The 20,703-nt window shown below is 53.8% G+C and overlaps 2 protein-coding genes across 4 annotated transcripts; both read right to left on the bottom strand.

Moving 5' to 3' along the window:
* Positions 1 to 118: 118 nt before the first annotated feature.
* On the bottom strand, positions 119 to 12,682 carry Mcoln1 (mucolipin TRP cation channel 1). The gene is made up of 14 exons (XM_070002366.1): positions 12,523 to 12,682; positions 7,449 to 7,654; positions 6,518 to 6,685; positions 6,272 to 6,437; positions 5,022 to 5,130; positions 4,666 to 4,762; positions 4,389 to 4,488; positions 3,898 to 4,004; positions 3,629 to 3,778; positions 3,449 to 3,550; positions 2,960 to 3,082; positions 2,041 to 2,256; positions 464 to 591; positions 119 to 348 (listed from the first exon to the last, which is right to left on the bottom strand). The coding sequence occupies exons 1-14, from the start codon at positions 12,551 to 12,553 to the stop codon at positions 312 to 314; spliced, it is 1,740 nt and encodes a 579-aa protein (XP_069858467.1). The 5' UTR covers positions 12,554 to 12,682; the 3' UTR covers positions 119 to 311.
* Positions 12,683 to 14,485: 1,803 nt separating this feature from the next.
* Znf358 (zinc finger protein 358) lies at positions 14,486 to 18,596 on the bottom strand. Of its 3 annotated transcripts, none has more exons than XM_070002352.1 (3): positions 18,480 to 18,596; positions 16,538 to 16,633; positions 14,486 to 16,246 (listed from the first exon to the last, which is right to left on the bottom strand). In XM_070002352.1, exons 2-3 carry the CDS (start codon positions 16,608 to 16,610, stop codon positions 14,556 to 14,558), a joined length of 1,764 nt encoding a protein of 587 aa, XP_069858453.1. In that variant the 5' UTR covers positions 16,611 to 16,633; positions 18,480 to 18,596; the 3' UTR covers positions 14,486 to 14,555. The 3 variants fall into 3 exon arrangements, with proteins under 3 accessions (XP_069858453.1, XP_069858452.1, XP_069858451.1); XM_070002351.1 differs by lacking the exon at positions 18,480 to 18,596 and adding an exon at positions 18,077 to 18,140; XM_070002350.1 differs by lacking the exon at positions 18,480 to 18,596 and adding an exon at positions 17,333 to 17,489.
* Between the last annotated feature and the right edge of the window lie 2,107 nt (positions 18,597 to 20,703).

Raw genomic sequence — 20,703 nt, 5'->3', positions numbered from 1 at the left:
GCGGCGCGCCTCAGCCCCGCCTCCGCCCCGCGCGCCTGCGCGCCCGGAAGGTCGCCGCCGGCCCGCCGAGCCGAGTGTGGCGGACACTTAAAGGGGCCGAGTTAGAAAAAGAGAGCGCTCCCAGTTTATGTTCCCATTTATTTAATTCCCTCCCCTCCCCTCCCTAGTGTCCGTCCGGATCAGCCCCGGCCCTCTCGGAGCGGGGGGGGGGGGGGGGGGCAGCGAGCTGATCCTTAAAAGCAAATTCTTGAAAATAAATAAGCTGGGGCCTCCCAGCAGTCCGCAGGATAAGGTCCATAGCCGTCCTCAATTCAATTCACAAGCAGCGAGTGGTCCTCCGGGGCGTCCCTGGACGAGGGGTGCGGGGGGAAGGCCGTCAGTTCTCTCGGTCTCCTCGCCACCGGCCCCCTCCATCCACACCTTAACCCCAGGGCTTCCCCCCCAGCCCGATCTCGGGTCGAACCTTGCGCAGCAGCAGAGCAGGCTGCAGGCCGAGCCGCTCCCGCGGCGGAACTTGCCAGAGGTGGGGCTGTCCTGGCACTGTGCGATGTAGGCCTGGAGCTCGCTCTTCTCTGCGCCTGCGCCTGGGTGCTGGGGAGACACGCACGGGGTCCCTCGACGTGAACGAGGGGCCTGATGAGGTCTAGCATGCTGCCCCCCTTCCTCCAGCCATGTGGATCTACCCGTCCCTCTCTCCCTCCTTCCCTCTGATGGCAGGAGGGCTCTACCCATGGCGTTCCCACTATGCCCTCCACACGTTCTCCATCTTGCCCAGAAAGACCCCACAACACATGCCACATAATGGGGCAGTTTGATGCCCTCTGAAGTAGGCCCAGCACCCATGATGGGGCTTGTCAGAGCCTGGGTTGGTACAGGTACCGGGCACTTGTGAGAACAAGGCCCAAATTTATGCAAAGATGCTGTGTGTGTGTGTTGTATGTGACATTAAGTGTTCAGTAAGCCAAGAGGTGGTTCCTAGGGCCTGAGTGACAGGAAGGCATTGTGAGTAGTGAGTAGTACCCCTTAGCAACTACCATCATTACTCTAAATCTGTTCTAGCTATACAGCTTTTGTTTTCCTTGTTCCCTCCCCCATATGCACTCTCCCTTGGACACTGTTCTCATCTGTCTAGAATCTTCCAAGATAATGAGAATGTTCAATTATCTAACAGGTCTAAATGGATTAGCCACTAGCCAGCCACATAGGCTTTTGGGCATTTGATGTGTGTGTTCTGTTTTTGTTTTGGGCCTTTTCAGACAGCCTCACTATGCTAGGCAGGCTGGCCTGGAATTCTCCAAAATTCATCCTGCCTCAGTTTCCCAAATGCTAGCATTACAAGCATATTCCATCATGCTTGGCTAAGGCACTTAAGATATGGATCGATCCTCTAAATGTAGAACTGAATTTGGAATTTCAATTCAAATCAAAATTTAAGTAATCATATCGCTAAGGAGCTAGTCATAGAACATTCTGGAAACCTTCCTGGAACCACCTTAATACCAGTGTTTAGCAGAGTCCTCTGTAACCTTCCACACTTCTTTCATACCTCTCACCAGCTGACCACTAATCATCCTTTCACATGCCCTCCGTACTCCCTGGAACCTATTGGCTGGAAGAATTTTGTCTTCCCCTGCTCTGCATCTCCCTGACATGCTGGTGTCTCTCCTCTGACTGCTACAACTTGCTGGAAAACCATGGCTTCTGGCCACTCCGTGAGACAGGGAGATTAAGAACCTGGCTTTTGGAATCACAAGGTCTTGGGTTGAGCCTGACAATCCATTCAGCCATTAACAGTGGCCAAAGTTCCTCAAACTCTGAAATCAGTTTCCCTGGAGGGTAAAAGCAACCTCTGGAACGTAGGCCCCACCTTGACAATGTTGGGACGGAATTAGCCATCTCTGTGCCCCACCCCCATGCCAAGGCACCCTCTCCGTGGGCTTTCCATTCCGTGGCAGGCAGCCCCAGGAGCGGGATGTGCGTGTGAGGGGGAGGCATGCGCATGCGCAGGAGGTCCCTGTGGGCCCAGCAGGTGCCGCTGACCTTAATGGTGTCATAGGCCCCAGTGATGAGCGCAATGAAGAGGCTGAGAACCATGTAGATGAAGAGGCTGATGAAGGAGTAGAGGTAGAGCTGGGAAAAGAGCCACACCAGGCTGCTGCGGCCCTGCTGAGCCTGCATGGCGGCGAATGTTACGAACATGTCATCCCCGTTGATGAGCGAGAACAGGCACTCGGACACCATGGACAGCGAGCGGAACTGTGGGCAGGAAGGTGAGGTGCAGTCAGCCTGGGTCACAGAGGTCAGTGGGCTCAGTGCCAGCAGTCAATGTCAGTGGATCAACAACAAAGCCACGAAGCCACAGGTCACACAGGGTGCCCGGTGGCTCACACCTATAATCCTACTCAGGAGGCTGAGATCTGAGGATCTGCCAGCCTAGGCAGGAAGGTCAGTGAGACCCTTTTCTCAATTAACTAGCAAAAAGATGCAAGTGTGGCAGTGACTCAAGTTGAAAAGCATTAGCCTTGAGCACAAAAGCTCAGGATCAGCACTAGCTTTGAGTTCAAGCCCCAAAACCAACACACACCACAGAGTCAATGTCAAGGCCACTTGGGATCATAAAAGATGCACAAGACTGTTATAGTCCGGGTCAGCTGGGGGTGGGGGATGGGGTAGAGGGCGTGTTATAGGGGTCTGTGTACCCGGTGACAGCGTATAAGATGGGCCCTGGGCTAGGAATGCAGCATGCATGGAGCCTAGGGTTCGATTCCTTAATACCACATACACAGAAAAAGCCTGGTAGGAAAAAAAAGAAAAGATGAACCCATCTGAATGTCAGTGTGTCAGTGACAAAACCCAGGGGTCCAGGTGGTCATTCAATGTCACTATATCAACAACCAGTGCTCAGAGGGCTCGGGGGAGGGGCCGGGACCCCTGGACGGACACTCAGAGCCACACTTACCTTCACATGGTAGGGCCCCAGCACGATCCAGCCGCAGAAGCAGTAGCCCAGGTAGATTACAGCCACACAGCAGCAGAAACGCATGACGCTGGGCAGTGCCACCCGCAGTGTAGCAATGAGAATCTGCAGGAGGATGAAGGGGCTAAGTGGGGGCCACATGAAGTGATGGCCATGACCCAGCCAGCTGTTAGGTGAGGGCAGGAAAGTAGGTTGAGACTCATGGGGCAGAAGCTGGAGAGGGCTTGGAGAAGGGGCGGGGCCATCAGGGGGAGGACGTGCCACAGGTGGACCCAACATGCACCAGTGCCCCTTCCCAAGTTCAGGGACAGGGATGTAGGGGTGTGTGTGTGTTGGGGCCAAAGTAAGAAGCCTGGGTAACAGAACTATGTGTCCTGTATTACTATGTATAGGTTTATTTGGGGAGCCAGGACAGGTCACCCAGAGAACCTGCCACGTCCCTGCATCAGCCAACTCAGGTGTGAGGCTCACGTTGTACTTGTGGAAGAAAGTCAGGTAGCGGATGACGCCAACCCAGACTAGCAGCGTGGAGGTGCCCAGAAGAATGCTACACACATCGTAGCTTGCCAGGTTCTGGGGATAGAGGAAGGTGTCAATCCACTGGGTCAGAATGTGGAGATAAGGTGACGTGGGCCCTGGAGCTGGACCCACCTTGGCCTCGATGCCAATCTTCATGATAGTGCCAGAGACAGTGAGCACATCACTGGTGACCAGTAAGATGTACCAGCCATTGACGAATTCCAGCCGCTCCCACAGGCTGATCTCCCGTCCCCGCTGCCGCCACATGAACCTCACAAACTCCTGCACGAGGAAGCTGGGTGAGGGTCTGTCAGGGCCCATCCCGGAAGCCCCTGGCCCTCGCACCACCCCCTCTAGGCTGGGCAAGACAGGCACTGGCGCTTGTGATGCTGGGGCCTCACGTTCTGCAGCAGGAAGCCACGCAGCAGCGAGCGGGCGCACAGCAGGAAGGACAGCGAGCAAGTGAGGATGACCACGACGTCAAACAGGAGCTGGAAGCTGTTGTCACCTGCAGGTGGCACAGCATCATGGGAAACTTTGGCTGGGGTCAGGCCAGGGCTGCAGACCTGGGGGCTGCATGGCTGGGTTGTTGGGGTTTCACTGTTTGGGGTTTTGTTTTTCTATGCTAGTCCTGGTACTGGAACTCAGGGCCAGGGTGCTGTCCTTCAGCTTTTGTTTCAAGGCTGGCACTCTGCCACTTGAGCCACAGCACCACTTACAGGTTTTTGGTAGTTACCTGGACATAAGAGGCTCTTGGACTTTTCTGCTTCAGCTGGTTTCGAACCATGATCCTTAGACCTTAGCTTCCTGAGTAGCTAGGATTACAGGCAGGAGCCACTGGTACCTGCCACATGGCTCCAGACATCAGGTCAACCAGGAAAGGGGAGCTCACCATGACTGGAGACACTGGGGTGCTTGCACTCCTGGATGTGGGCCTGGGTCTCTAGCCGGATGGGGATGCGTCCACTGTGAGCCTTGTTGTCAAACGTGATCTATAGGACAGGGATCAGGGAGAGGCAGGGTAAGCCTGGGTAACCCAAGCTCCCTGAGACCCACAGGCCAGATGCTTCCACTAGCCCTGGCCTCTCCTCTCCTTCATGGCCTTAAGCCAATGATCCGGAGGCCCTGAGCAGGCAAGATGGCAGCCAGAGGCCCAGCAGCACCCTCACCAGGACACTGAAGGTGTAGCAGTCGGGGATCTCATTATTAATGAGGCTCTGCAGGTTGATGGTCTTCAGCTGGAAGTAGATGGTGACGTTGATCAGCCTAGGGAAGGAGCTGAGGTGAGGCCCACGGGCCTAGCTAGCCCCTCTGAGCCTGGCACCAGTGCCCCACCTACGTCCACTCTGCAGCTAGCAGAGGAACCTCTCACCAGGCTGTGGTGAAAGCAAGGGCAGCCCTGCCCAGGCTGCTCCCAGCCCATAGGAAGTGGCTGCAGGCCCACAATGCCCGGCATCCCTCCACCTCCATCCCCACCCCCGGCCTAGACCTTGAGCCCTCGTGCAAGCAAGCCCGTGGGCAGTACTTGTGGAATTTGAGCGTGAGGTTCCTGTAACTGGAGCTGACGTCCAAGAGGGCCACATCGTCACTGGGGGCATCAGGGGGTCTCTCAGGGGGATCCACCTGGATGCAGTCTGAGGACAGGCAGTCAGGGAAGGCCCTCAGGGAGCAGGGAGGCCCAGGCTGGTCTCCATCCCAGCATCCCCAAGCGCCTTTTTCTTTTTCAGCCAGTCCTGGGCCTGAACTCAGCCCTGGTCCTGGCCTGGATGCTGCCCTTGACCTTTTTTGTTTTTTGTTTTTGCTCAAGGCTAGCACTCTACCACTTTGAGCCACTTCTAGCTTTTTCTGATGGTTAACTCAGCCTCCTGAGTAGCTAGGATGACAGGCATGAGCCACCATGGGCAGCTGGGGCCTTCTTTTGTGAAGTACTAGTGATCTAGCCCTGGGCCTGGGAAGCTGGGCATATCCTCTGCCACAGGGCTACAGTCATGGTCTGCCTTATTCTCAATAGAGACCCAAGGACCTGGCACTTGATTGGTCCCTAAAAAGTTTAGTGAATGAGGGGCTGAGAAGGTGGCTCAGTGGTAGAGTGCTTGCCTTGCATGCATGAGGCCCTGGGTTCAATTCCTTAGCACCACATAAGCAGAAAAAGCTGGAAGTGGTGCTGTGGCTCAAGTGGTAGAGCACTAGCCTTGAGCTGAAGAGCTGAGGGATAGTGGCCAGGCCCAGACTTCAAGCCCCACAATGGACAAAAAAAAAAAAGTTTAGTGAATGAATGCTTAAGTCATGCCAGGTTCTTTCTGTATGTCATACATTCCATTATGGGCATTGCATGTGTTAAATTAGTTACAGTCATGTCTATACCATCTCCCAGGAGAGCAAGGGAAGGATCAGGACATTGTGACTTTTTTTTTGTCCATCATGGGGCTTGAACTGTGGGCTTGGGTGCTGTCCCCGTGCTCTTCAGCTCAAGGCAAGCACTCTAGGGCTTGAGCCACAGCGCCACTTCCAGTTTTCTAGTGATTCATTGGAGATAAGAGTCTCATGGACTTTCCTGCCCAGGCTGGCTTTGAACTGGGATCCTCAGATCTCAGCCTCCTGAATCAGGATTACAGGCGTGAGCCACTGGTGCCTGGCTTTGTTGTGACTTTAGTGGACCACAGGACCACACCCAAACTAAGGAACATCCTACCACCAAGTTACACCCCAGCCCCTGTATCAGGATTCAAATCCCAGCAGTCAAATGCACCAGCGTGCCCCGCCCTGCCCACTCACCGGTGACCACCATTGGGTCAATGTCAAAGGTATCATTGGCAGGATCCACGTGGCCACGGTGGTAATATCGTTGGCACAGAGCCAGCGCTGAGCCATTGGTCCCGGGGCCACCCCCGTCCCGGACATAGGCATACCTGCCCAGTGACACCTCGGGCAGCATCAGGTACTGTGAGCAGAGAAGGGGAAGGGCTGTCAGTCCCACCTGCTCTTGGACATGGGACCACCTCCTGCCCCTGGCCACTGTACCTGGTCCACCGCATGGAAGATGGTCTGGTAGAGCTGCTCCCGTGTATATGCCGCGAAGGTGTCGTCCACCCCATCTGAGTAGCCGAGCAGGAAGAGATGTCGGAAAGCAATGGTGTTCTCTTCCCTGAATGTCACCACCAGCTGGTTACTGAGCCCAAACAGGATGAGCTGGGGAGGGGGCGGGCAGAGAAGGCTGGCCATGATGGACAGCTCCCTCTGGGCCTGGTCCATCTTTTGAGCTAGATTTGAAGAATAGTGTTCTTTCCTATCTCCCCCCCCCACTCCCCTCCCCACATCTAAGCTGCATGTCCCATTCATTGCCATGACCCCTGTGCGCACCCCAGTACAGACACTTGTATATCTCATGGGGCATACACGCGCAGATGGCACACTGGCTTCTCTGTCAAACACAAATGTCCAAGGGATGACCTGTGATTGGATCTCCTGACTGCTGGGGAAGGAGAGCACACAGGCCTAAAGTCACAGACTTAGAGGAACAGCAAGAATTTAGGGACTGGTTTGTTTGTTTTGTCAGTTGTGGGGCTTAAACTCTGGGCCTGGGCATTGTCCCTCTTTAGCTCAAGGCTAGTGCTCTGCCACTTGAGCCACAGCGCCACTTCCAGCTTTTTCTGCTTAGGTGGTGCTGAGGAATCGAACCCAGGGCCTCATGCATGTGAGGCAAGCATTCTACCACTGAGCTACCTTCCCAGCCCGAATTTAGGGACTGATGTGTAATTTATAATGGGGTCCTCATTGCTCAGCACAGTCTGGTTTGGGGGAGAGCATGGGGTTCAGCTACTACTGTCAATTCTCTTTGAGATCCACAGGGCACCAGATGGTCTAGGTTCAAATCCCACCTCCCAGTCAGTGCTTGGTGCTGCACTGGGACAAGCCCAGCGCTGTTTGGAGATGCCTGGTTGGCTGGTCTTACCTGGACAGTGACCACTAGGATCTTCACCACCTGTAGCACCAGCTTGCATGGCTTACGGCCCTTGGCCCGGAACTTGTCACAGGGACTCATGAAAAAGTACTTGAGTCGGCGACGGAGGTCTTCCTCTTCTGGGGAGGTGGGAGGGACTGGGGAAGCCCCCACATGAGTTCCATACCCAGGATTGGGGGTCAGGAGCCGCTCTGTCTCTAAGGCAATGGGAAAGGGCAGTGAGGATGAGGCCAGGGCAGCTCTGTGACAGGTGCAGCCCAAGGCCTGAGAGCACCTTTTGCCTCCTTCCCCAACAAGATACCTGTCACCCCCCCTCCCCCCCTCCCTGCCCAAGCTCATGCCAATGAAGAACTCTGAAAGGTTTAAGAAAAACTAAATCCTGTGCTGGTGGCTTATGCCTGTAATCCTAGCTACTTGAGAGGCTGAAATCTGAGAATCACTGTTCAAAGCCAGCCTGGGCAGGAAAGTCCGTGAGACTCTTATCTCCAATAAGCCACCAGGAAATTGGAAGCAGCGCTGTGGCTCAAAGTGGTAGAGTGCTAGCTTTGAGCAGAAGAGCTCAGGGACGATGTCCAGGCCCTGAGTTCAAGCTCCATGACCAACCAAAAAAACACAAAAAGAAAACAGAAAAAGAAAAACTAAGCCAGGCATGGTAGTGCAAACCTGCAACCACTCAGAATGTGAAGCAGGAGGATTAACAGTTAAAAGCCAGCCTGGAGGGCTGGGAATATGTGGTAGAATACTTGCCTAGTATGCATGAAGCCCTGGATTTGATTCCTTAGTACCACATAAGAGAAAAAGCCAGAAGTGGCACTGTGACTCAAGTGGTAGTATGCTAGCCTTGAGCAAAAGAAGCTCAGGGTCAGTGCCTAAGCCCTGAGTTCAAGCCTCAGGACTGGCAAAAAAAAAAAAAAAAAAAAAAAAAAAAGCCAGCCTAGAGTATGGAGAGAAAGAGAGAGAGAGAGAGAGAGAGAGAGAGAGAGAGAGAGAGAGAGAGAGAGAGAGAGAGAGAGAGAGAAGGGGGAGAAGGAGAGAGAAAATCCAGGCACTAGTGGCTCACATCTACAAATCCAAGCTACTTGGGAAGCTAAAATCTGGAGAACTGAGGTTTGAGACTAACCTGGAAATAAGCTTGAGACCTCCTTTCAATCAATACCTAAGTAAAGTGGTACGTGCCTGTATCCCAGCTATGATGGGATATTAAAAATAGGAGGATTAAGGCCCAGGAACATGCTCAGACAGGAAGCAAAATGCTGTCTAAAAAAAAATATGTCTCTATGGGATTGTAACCTTTTTGTACCACTTAACAATAATAATTTTAAAAAGACCTGTTTCAGCTGGGCACTGGTGGTTCAAGCCTATAATCCTACCTACTCAGGAGGCTAAGATCTGAGGATCATGATTTGAAGCCAGCCAGGCAGAAAAGACCATGCAACTCTTTTTTTTGGGGGTCCGGTTGTTGGGCCTGAACTCTGGGCCTGGGCGCTGTCCCTCAGCTCTTCAGCTCAAGGCTAGCGCTCTACCACTTGAGCCACAGCGCCACTTCCGGCTTTTTGCTTATGTGGTGCTGAGGAATCGAACCCAGGGCCTCATGCATGCAAGGCAAGCACTCTACCACTGGGCCACCTTCCCAGCCCCAAGACCATGCAACTCTTATCTCCAATAAACCACCACAAAACCAGAAGTGGTGCTGTGGCTCAAAGTAGTAGAACACTAGCCTTGAGCTGAAGCTCAGAGACTGTGTCCAAACCCTGAGTTCAAGCCCCAGGACTGACCAAAAACCAAACCAAAACAGTAGATCCACTACCTATCCAAATACAGGCCTTGAGTTCAAACCCAGTACTACACATGTGTCTGTGAATATACCTACTTTTTTTTTGAGAGGTCAAATCAGGAGACTATATAAGAAATCCAGCCGGGCGCTGGTGGCTCACGCCTGTAATCCTAGCTACTCAGGAGGCTGAGATCTGAGGATCTCGGTTCAAAGCCAGCCCGGGCAGGAGAGACCGTGAGACTCCTATCTCCAATAAACCACCAGAAAACCGAAAGTGGTGCTGTAGCTCAAGTGGTAGAGCGCTCGCCTTGAGCTGAAGAGCTGAGGGACAGCGCCCAGGCCCAGAGTTCAAGCCCCTAGACCGACAAAAAAAAAAAAAAAAAAAAAGAAATCCAGTGACTGCTGTTGGACACTTGTCCCCTGAAAACTTTCAGCCTTGAATACACTTAACGTTGTTAGAAAACTGACCCATGAGAGTAGAAAAGCAAAGAAAGAGCAGAAAAACAATACCAACAAACCAGATCAACTCCAATGGAGACTAAAGTGGAATGCCATGGTGACTAGAGGAGAGCTAGGACAGGAGGCGTGGCATTGGATACGCATGCTTAACATGCACAAGGCCCTGGGTTTGATCTTCAGTCTCACAAATAAAGGTTTTATTTTTTACATCTGGGACTTTAGGTCAAGACTTGGTCACTGTCCCTTAGCTTTTTCACCCAAGGCTGGTATTCTATAACTTGAGCCACAACTCCACTTCTGCCTTTTTTTGGTGTTTAACTGGAGTTATGAAAGCTCATGGACTTTTCCTGTCTGGGCTGGTTTTGAACTATGATCCTCAGGTCTCAACCTCCTGAGTAGCTAGGATCACAAATGTGAACCACCCCAGTTCCCAGCTGTCTTTATCTTCTTTTTTGTATTTCCAGTGGTGGGGATTGAACTCAGGGCCTGGGAGCTGTCCCTAAGCTTTTTTCCCCTCAAAGCTAGTGCTCTACCACTTTTAGCCACAGCTCTACCCCTGGTTTTCTGGTGATGAATTAAGAGATAAAGAGTCCAAACAACAATGGGTTCAAACCACAATCCTCAGATCTCAGCCTCCACAGTAGCTAGGATTACAGGTTTGAGCCACTGGCGCTTGTCCTGTCTTTATCTTCTCTATATCCACAAGTTGCTGAAAACTATACAGTTTTAGGGTGAAGTCCTGACTCAGGGCATTTCCCTCGCTAACTAAAAAGTAAGAGTGAAGTCAAATGGAGGGACAAAGGGTGAACAAATGCAGAAATGGTACTCACTGACACTATGTTGAAAATGAACTATACAACTTGTCTATGAGCAAGTTGTCAGGGCCTCTGAGGCCCCTTGTCTCAACTCAGGACAAACCCTCAGTCTCCATTTTATTTTATTTTATTTATTTATTTATTTTTTTGGTCCGGTTGTGGGGCCTGAACTCTGGGCCTGAGCACTGTCCCTCAGCTCTTCAGCTCAAGGCCAGTGCTCTACCACTTGAGCCACAGCGCCACTTTCGGCTTTTTTCTTTTTGCTTATGTGGTGCTGAGGAATCGAACCCAGGGCCTCAGGCATGCAAGGCAAGCGCTCTACCACTGAGCCAACTTCCCAGCCCCTCAGTCTCCATTTTAAAGCACAAATATAAACACTATCCCAAGATGAAAGAATTGTACATGTTCCCAACACTCAAAGAAATGACCAATGTTTGAGCTGATGGATATGCCAGTTACCTTATATACATTGTATGTATAGAAGGGCCAACCTGTACTCCATAAACATGTAAAATCCCTATATCAATGAGAAATAAAAACTATTTTTGAAGGTTACACAAGCCAGGTGCTGGGGGCTCATGCCTGTAATCCTAGCTACTCAGGATGCTGAGATCTGAGGATCCCAGGTCAAAGCCAGCCTGGGCAGGAAAGTCCGTAATCTCCAATAACCACCAGAAAACTGAAAGTGGCACAGTGGCTCAAGACCCATGACCAAAAAAAAAAAAAAAAGGAAAGAAAGAAAAGAAATGTACTCTTTGGGCTGATGTAGCTGAATGGTAGAGTGCTTGCCTAACATGCATGAAGCCCTGGGTTCCATTCCTCAGTACCACATACACAGAAAAAGCTGGGAAGTGGTGCCGTGGCTTAAGTGGTAGAGTGCTAGCCTTGAGCAAAAGAAGCTCAGGGACAGTGACCAGGCCCAGAGTTCAAGCCCCAGGACTAACCAAAAAAAGGAAAAAGAAAGAAAAGAAATATACCCTTGCTGTGGACCACATTATTAGAGTAACTTCAGAGAACAGAAAGGTTCACCATGCCAATCACTAGTTCATCTGAGCCTAAGCAGAGGAGCCAAGACTTCAGCCACAGATGGGATCAGAGCCAGCAATGGCAACCCAGAACTGTCCCAAGACCCCAGCATCTCCACTTCACTAAGGGAACCCTGCCTTTTCCCCTTCTTTCCTTCTTGGATGGCTATCAATTGTGGGAGGGGGAGGGTGCTGAGGATGAAATTAGGACCTTGTACAAACTGGCCAAGCACTCTACCACGGTGCCACACCCCTAATCCAAAAAAACCTTCCTGGGTTAATTATGGGCGCTGTGGTTTCCACGCCAGGCTCCTCCCTTTGGATGCTCTTGTTTACAAACCCGAACGAAGGGAAGGAAGCAGATAGGCTCAACCTCCTTCCCTACCTAGGGTCAAATGTGGCTCATCCCAAACTCCCACCAGCCAGGGACACCTAGGAGGTATCTCCAGCCAACTCCCAAGGCACCATTAACCCATCAGATCTTCCTTCAGATTTCTGGGGAAGAGAGCTGGTTAGCTGGGGGTGAAGTCATTCCACGACTCCAGCTAACAGAAAGGAACTCAAAAATGGCTGGAAACTGGGCACCCATAGTCTTAAGTTTTAGGAACGAGGAGATTCCACGCTGGGTTCAAGTAACCGGGAGCTGCTCGCCAGTGAACTTTAGAGTCGCTGGTTTCAGAAAGGAACTCCCGAGTGGGGCTCACGTGCGGGTTTACAGAAGCTGGAGCCCGCTGCCCGAGTTCCAGCCAAGTGGAGCAATCCGAACTCACTCAGGCTCCGAATGCGGCCCGAGAAGCAGAGGGACAGCCCCGCCGGCGGCGCCGGACTGGAGGATCCGCGAGCAGGGCCCGAGTTCGGGAGTCCCTACCACCGGGGCCGCGGCGATGTCCGCACTGGACTGGGGGAACAGAGCGGATGGAGAGGCTGGCCGTCCCCGCCCCAGCCCCGCGCCGCCCGCGTTCGGCCCCCGCGGTGTTCCCCCGCGCCCTCACCTGATCCACGCCGGCCCATCGAGGCCGCCATGGCGCCGGAGCGCGGGGAAGCGGGCGGGCGGGGAGGGCGCGGCGGCGCAGCCGGGCTCCGAGCCCCCCGCCGCTGTCAACCGCGGGCCTCGTTCCCTCGCTTCGCCGCGCCGCTTCAAAACCCGGCCCTGTCAGCTGACCCGAGCCGCGGTCACGTGACCGGAGAACTGGCTGGACGTCACCACGTGAGTCGCTCTGACCCCGCCCACTGCGCCAGCGAAGGTTTTTTCCTCTCCCTTCCCGGGGCGGTGCGCATGCGTGGCCCGGCCAGCGGTTCCGGCGACCGGACGCGGTCGCGTGGTCCTAGCGCCGACTTGGGCGCAGAATTTGGCTGGCTCGAAGCGCTAGCAGCGACTGGCTCTGCCCCCTCCCCCGCACCCCCCTCCTGGCTCTCCATCAGGCCCCTTGTTCCTTGCCAACCTCGTGATTCCAGTGTCTAGGGCTTGATCTTTTACCCTCTGCGGCGTCCGCTCTCAGTGCTGCCCTCCTTCCCAGAAAATCCTCTATGCCTTGCATTCAGCAAACCCTATCTCCTAAGCTAAATAGGGCCGCACCCCCAAGCTTCCTAGCCTGGACCTAGCCTTTGTAGCCTCCCCCTTTGATCTATCCATTCCTCAGGCAGCCAGAAACCCTTGGAAGAAAAAACAAAAACTATATATATTATATATGTAATATTTAATATATAATATATATATTTAATATAAATATATATATATCCACCATCCAAACCGGCTCATGGCGTCACTAGCACACTTCTCACCTCTTGTATAACCCAAACTTAATGTGGTCATCACTCAGTGACCCCAGGACCTTTGCATACTCTTGCTCTGGAATACAGGCTCTCCAGAGAAAACACAGGCACTGTCATTCATTACGTCTATATTTTCTAGGGTCTATAGTTCAGACTCAGTGTTCCTGTTTCTTCATTTTCAAGGGACCTGTCTCCTGGTAGAAGTTTTCTGTTTTTTTGTTTGTTTGTTTGGTTGGGTTTTTTTTGTTTTTGTTTTTTTTGTCAGTCGTGGGGCCTGAACTCTAGTCCTGGGTGCTGTCCCTCAGCTCTTCAGCTCAAAGCTAGCACTTTACCAATTGAGCCACAGTGCCACTTTGGGCATTTTCTGCTTGTGTGATGCTGAGGAATCGAACCCAGGGCCTCATGCATGCAAGGCAAGCACTCTACCACTGAGCCACCGTCCCAGCCCTCCTGGTAGAAGTTTAAATGAGAATATGCTGGACCATCACATAAGCTGATTATTAAGTTCATGGTACTAGGATTATAAAACCCTTCCTCAAAAGCCATGCTACTGGGAAGATTGAGAGGTTTGGAATGTAGTGAGATTCTGTCTCTAAACAAGCAAACCCAGCCAGTGCCAATGGCTCATGCCTGTAATCCCAGCCACTCTGCAGGCTGAGATCTGAGGATCATGGTAGCCCTGGAGGAAAATCAATGAGACTGTAATCTCTAATTAACTGGCAAAAAGCAGACAGCAGAACTATGGCTCGAGCGATAGAGCCATAATCTTGAGCCAAAAAAAAAGAAAAAATGCAGGGACAATGCCTAGGCTCTGACTTAGTACTGGTGCCTGCGCAAACACACACACACACACACACACAGAGGAATCCACTATTAGCCTCTACTATCAGTCTTCTAGAGTATCCACATGCCAGAAATTCCAACCATGAAGAAAAAGCCAGAAAGATGTTTTTAGTCAGCTGCAGACCCAGCCTCCTGCAGACTGGAGTGGCCAGAAGTGGGGGAGTGAGTGGTACCATTGGTTTGGAGCAGTGTAAAGCTTTGTAAGGAAGTTAGGAAGCCCAGAGGGTGGGGCTCCAGAGGTCCAGTGGGCCCTAGCCACACCTCGCTATCTCTGGAAGCTGCATGGGGCATCCCAGGAGAAAGAAAGCACTCAAGGCCAATCACAACACAGAACCAGGAGGCAGTGGAAGAATTTTACTAAGTGCACGACAGACAACCTTCCCCAGGACACCATGATGCCACGTCCCCTTCAACCATCGGGCGCCAGCAGTGCCCCCTGCTCCTTTACCCACTCTGGGCCCTCACTGGCAGGGAGGGCTGGGCTGGCAGTGTCATGGGTGGGAGAGCAGAGGTCAAGGTTGGGGTCAGGATCAGAATCAGGTCTGGGATCAGACTGGTGATCAGGGCTGGGCACAACATCGGGATCAACATTGTGACCAAGCTTAGGGTCAAAAGACTCAGCAGGATCTGGGCTGGGGGTAGATGGAGAGCCAGAGAGGACTTGGGAGCTGGGCTTGGGGAAAGGATCCAGCGCGACGGCAGGATCAGAGGTGGTGCGGGTGGAGGTGGACCCAGAGCTGAGGTCTAGGCCTGAGTGGAGCACTGAGACATCATCAGGACCTAGGAAGGAGACCTGTCCGGGTCTCATCATGGATGCAGGACTCAAGCCAGGCCCCAGGCCTAGCCCGGCTGCAGTGGCAGCCGCCGCAGCCGCAGCCGCCGCCCCTTCGTGGACCCGCTTGTGCTTGGTGAGGCTGGAGGCTTGGCCGAACGCTTTGCCACAAAGCTGACAGCGGTAGGGGCGCTCTCCGGAGTGCACGTGCAGGTGTTGGAGCAGCGCCGAGCTCTGCCCGAAGGCCTTGGAGCAGTGGGGACAGGCGTAGGGCCGCTCGCCCGTGTGGATCCGGAGGTGGTGTTGGAGGTTGGAGCTCTGGCCGAAGGCTTTGCCACAATGGGGGCAGCGGTAGGGCCGCTCGGACGTGTGGGTGCGCTGGTGCTGCAGCAAAGCCGAGCTCTGCCCGAACGCCTTGCCACACTGCGGGCACGGGTAGGGCCGCTCGCCCGTGTGGGTGCGCAGATGCTTCAGCAGCGCCGAGCCCTGGCCGAAGCCCTTGGCACACACCGGACACTTGTGGGGCCGTGGACCCCCGTGCGTGCGCAGGTGCTGGGCCAGCAGCGATCCGTGGCCGAAAGCTTTGCCGCACACGGGGCAGTGGTGTGGCTTCTCGCCGCTGTGGCTGCTGCGGTGTTTCAGGAGCGTGGAGCGCCAGCCGAAAGCTTTCCCACAGGCTGCGCACTGGTAAGGCCGCGCCCCGGTGTGGATGCCACGGTGCTGGGCCAGCGTGGCACCGTGGCTGAAGGATTTGCCACAATCGGGACAGCGGTAGGGCTTCTCACCGCTGTGGGTGCGACGGTGCTGGCTGAGGCCGGAGCTGCGGCGGAAGGCTCGCCCGCAATCCGGGCAGGAGAAGGGCCGGGGTGGGCTGGCTGGGGCTGGGCGCACGGCAGCGGGGCTGGTGGGCAGGGCCTGCGGGGTGGCATGGAGATTGGAAGAAAGGGGGTTCACGTCTGGAGCGGCGGGGCTGAGGGTCTCGCTGTTGGGGTCGAGAACCAGAGGCACAGGGCCAATGACGTCTGGATCCAGGTCATCACTCGAAGAAGCGGGGTCCAGATCTGGAGGACCTGAGTCTTGGTTCCCCAAGACACAGCCGGAACCTTTCACCTCCCCGTCTAGATCCTCAGAGATGGACCCTCGATCTTCAAAGCTGGGGTCCACGTCTTCTGAGACAGTATTTAGGTCTTCAGGATCCGGCTCTGGGGCTTCAGAAATACGATCCACATCTTCAGGTTTGGGGTTCAGCCCCTTGTGGCCAGGGTTCCTGACCAAGACTGAACGTCTCATGGCCCCGGTGGAACTGCTGGATGTTTCAGGGACAGGATCTACAAAAAAAGGGGGGGCAAAGAGTGGTTAGGGGAATGTGGGGGAAAAGGTTCTGGGGAACAGGGAGTCTCCTGGAGTCTAGCAGGGATGGGAGAAGGAACCCCACTGTGTCATACACACACACACACACACACACACACACACACACACACACATACCATTCACTGCTGGACACACACATACACACATCTTTCGTTTCTCTCATCATAAGAGGTCTTTGGCCACACTGAAAAGGGGGGAGGAGTCATGATGGAGCATGGTGGAGACCCTCTCCCCTCTCAGCCCCCAACCTGAACAGCAGCCTCTGGCCCGGGAATTAGAAGTCTCTGATGCCCAATTCCATGGTTGAGCCCCTCTGTCCATCCTGTGTTCTTCTAGTTGGAAACCTGGGAAGAGAAAGTCTCACTTAAGCTCTGACCCTCATGACTCTGGGATCTCTCCTGGAGAAGAAGGCAGGTATCTCAAGGTCCTGTGTTCCTGGGCCCATGTCTGGAAGTGGAAGATTTGGGGGAACTTTGAGGGCAGCCCAGGGCGGGGTGCTTGTGGCTTGGTTTCTACACAAGTGGTATCCTGGCCTCAGGAATTTACAGAGTCGGGGAGAGGAAGATGATATCTGTGTCATTGTGGGAAGGATGGACAGGGACCCCCCTGCCCTCCCTCCTGAGGGGGAGATGACTGAATTCTAGATCTTTCAGCTAGGCCTATTCCCTAAGCTACAAGATAAAGGTGGAACACTGGGGGTTGCTAGAATCCCTAGAGAGGGCATTTCCTGGGAAAGTGGGGGGCAGGGGGAATCTTGATCTCAAGAAGCAGGGTATGGAGGCTGTGTTAGCACACTCTTCAACAGAGGGAAAGATCCTAAACCTGATCCAGTACCCGACTTGCTGGGAGCAGTGGTGGGGAGACAAGTGGGGAGATAGAACAGCATAGCTGAACCTTTTCTAGAAACAGAGTGATCAAGATGACTTGGGGAGAGATCTTAGCTGGATTCTTTCTGGGGGTGGGGAGGGGAGCAGGGACCTCTGATCCTCTTCTGGGAAGGGGGTGTACCGCCACAGCTTCATCGTGAGGAGGAGTGGGCATACCAAAGGGGTTGAGCTCCTGGATGGCCTCAACAAGACTCCATAGCTGGAGGCTGAAGGAAACAATAGCTAGAGCTCTCTCCAGAGTTCCTGGGGGGCAGGGGAACCCTAGATTGCCTCCAGGGGAAGCAGCTGGGCACAGCATGGGGTTCCCCCCACTGACTTGGGGGTGGGCAGGTGGACTCTGTAATTCACCAATTAGAAAGGGGCTTCTAGATCTCTAACCACCACCCTCCATGCTAAAGAGGAAAACAATAGATGAATAGCTGGCCCTTTTCCTGAGATCTTGGAAGGGGATCCTTCTAAGCGAGGGGGGGAAAAAGCCCTCTTTAATCCCCCACCCCAAGCTGGAGAGAACAATAACCGGATCCTTTTTGGGTTCGCACGAAAGGGGACCTTGGATGGCCTCCTAGGAAGGTGGGCATCCTGAGCTGTGGACCCCAAAGCTACCAGGCGCTCCAGCCCTTCCCGATTGCTAGCTCGTAGCTTAGCGGGTCCCCCACTCACCCACAGCAGCCCCCCAGAAGCAGGATGGGGGCGTTAGGCCAAGGGGCCACAGGACCTCCCCCACCCCATCCCGGCCACCGCGCCCACGACCCCACTCGCTCCAGAGCGCGCGCGCGTGCGCGAGCGAGGGGCGAATAGAGGTCGCCCCAGGCCGTGCGCCCCGCTTTGGGGACACCCCCTCCCCCGGCCCCCGATCTTGTCCCCCAGCCCCGGCTCCGGCCCGATCGCGGGGACACTCACCCGGCGCCCCTCGCCCCTGCCCGGCCCGCCGCGCCAGCCGCCGGCGCCCCCCCTCCACGATCCCGCAGGAAGCCCCCCTCCCACCCCGCCCGCCCGCCCGCCCGCCAGCCAGCCCCGCCGGCGGCCCCCTCGGCCCAGCGGCCCCGCCAGGCGCTCCCGGGGAGCGAGAGGGGCCGGCCGAGGGCCGCAGCGGGAGCTGCTGGGACTTGTAGTCCGCCCGTGCGCCCGCCGCGGACGGCGCCATCGCTGCCCCCGCCCCCCCGGGCCAGCCTTTGTCCCGGCCGGGCCACCCTGGCAGCGCGCCCGCGCCTTTGTCTGCGCTGGGGCCGCGCCCGCGCCAACTGGGTCCCAGCTCGCCGAGCGTCATCGGGGCCTCTCTCAACCCCTCTGTGGTCCTGCCTGCCTCGCCATCGCTGTCCCCGGGTCTGTCCCTGCCATCGTCCGTCGCTGTCCCATTTGCCTTCTCTCTTCCCAGGTCTCTTTGGTCTCTCCCTTTTTGTCTCTAGCTCTGTTTTGCACTCAGGTCTATGTCCCTTTGTTAATGTGCCTGGCGGCCCCCGGTGACTCACACTTGTAGTCATAGCTACACAGGAGGCTGAGATCTAAGGAGTCTAGGTTCAGCCAGTCCCTCAGACTCGAATTTCCAACGAATCACCAAAAAGCTGGACGGGGATGTGTGGCTCAAATGGTAGAGCACCAGCTTTAAGGGAAAAAACTAAGGGACAGAGGCCAGGCCCTAAGTTCAAGCCCTAATACAGGCATGAACACACACACATGTGTACACACATGCACAAATACAGCTACTTGTATAAATAGGCATGTAAGAGTTTATGCACATAAAAGCAGAGTCAAATCATTTTTATTTATTTATTTATTTTTGGGTCTGGTCGTGGGGCTTGAACTTTGGGCCTGGGCGCTGTCCCTCAGCTCTTCAGCTCAAGGCTAGCGCTCTACCACTTGAGCCACAGTGCCACTTCCTGCTTTTTTCTTTTTGCTTATGTGATGCTGAGGAATCGAACCCAGAGCCTCATGCATGCAAGGTGAGTCAAATCATTTTTATTTTGGTTAAACCTGGGGCTTGAAGTCTGGGCCTGGGTGCTGTCCTGACCTTTTCTAAGCAAGGCTAGTGCCCTACTGCTTTGAGCCACAGCACCACTTCCATTTTTTCTGTGGTGAATTGGAGATAAGATTCTCACAGACTTTCCTGCCCAGGCTGGCTTGCTTTGAACCACAATCCTCAGACCTCAGCTTCCTGAGTATCTAGGATTACAAGTATGAGCCACCAGCTCCTGACCTGAATTAGTTATTTTGTCCATTTTTGCTTAATGCAGCATTTCTCCCTTAAAAAAAAAGGTATACTATTTCTAGGACACCATACACACACACACACACACAATTTTCACACACAAGGAGCAGACATAGGGTATAGGAATAAGATAGTCCACTGTTCCTCTGCCCCCCACATTCCTCCTCCCTCCTTTTAAGCTCCCCCCCCCCAGGTGATGGATTGTATTGTCTCTGGGAGAGCTCCAGGTGCCTGTCTTGCCTGGAACAGCCATAACTAGTGAGGGTTCTGGATTAACTTTACCTGGAAGCACAGGAGAGATGCACAAACCAGCCCACCAACTGCTGGTAGCTGGGCCTTGAGGTTCTCTACTAAACATAAACAATGTTTATAGAATATAAACAGCAATCAGACAAGGCCATTCTGTGACCATATCTGACCCAAGATAGACACAAGGACAGGCTGCTACACAGAAAGGAATACAAACCCTTCTGCTGCTGGCCAATCACGCCTCCCTCTCTACGTCCAATCCTCCCACCTTGGAGATAAGAGTTGCCAAAACTCAAGCCTGGCACTGGTAGCTCACTCATGTCATCTCAGTCACTCAGGAGGCTGAGCTCTGAGGATCTGTGTCTGAAGCCAGCCTGGGCAGGAAAGTCTGTGTTACTCTGATATGCAATTAAACATTTAAAACAAAGTCAGAAGTAGAGCTCTGACTCAAGTGGTAGAGTGCTAGTCTTCTCACCCCACCCCCAGTCTCCTCTTGTCCTCTTTTTTTGGGGGGGGGGTCGGTTGTAGGGCTTGAATTCAGGGTCTGGGTGCTGCCCTCCAGAACTTTTTTTGCCCAAGGCTAGCACTCCACCACTTAGAGCCACAGCTCCACTTCTGGTTTTTCTGGTAGTTAGTTGGAGATAAGAATCTCATTGATTTTACTGCCTGAGCTGGCTTCAAATTGGGATTATTAGACCTCCACCTCCTAAGTAGCTAGGATTTTAGGCAAGAGCCACTAGTACCCTGCTTCTCTTGTCTTCATTTATCTGGACACTGATGAGTGCGATTCAGCTTCTAATCAGTTATAACAACCTAGTTACTATTTTGGTCCTTTATTTTGGCCTAGACCCTGTCCCTTAGCTTTTTCCACTCAAGGCTGGTGCTCTACCACTTGAGCTACACTTTTACTTCTGGCTTTTTGCTGACTAGCTGGAGATAGTCTCACAGACTTCCCTGCCCAGGCTGGCTTCAAACTATGATTCTCAGATCTCATCCTCTTGAGTAGCTAGGATGATAGGCTGGAGACACCAGCATTTGGCTTACTTCTCTCCATTTTACAGATGACCAAACC

This window comes from Dipodomys merriami, unplaced genomic scaffold, assembly GCF_024711535.1.
Source record: "Dipodomys merriami isolate MVZ:Mamm:240054 unplaced genomic scaffold, mDipMer1.0.p SCAF_6, whole genome shotgun sequence".
Classification (NCBI taxonomy): domain Eukaryota; kingdom Metazoa; phylum Chordata; class Mammalia; order Rodentia; family Heteromyidae; genus Dipodomys; species Dipodomys merriami.
Note: the sequence above shows the minus strand (reverse complement) of the source record. Positions and strands in the feature narration are given on the sequence as shown.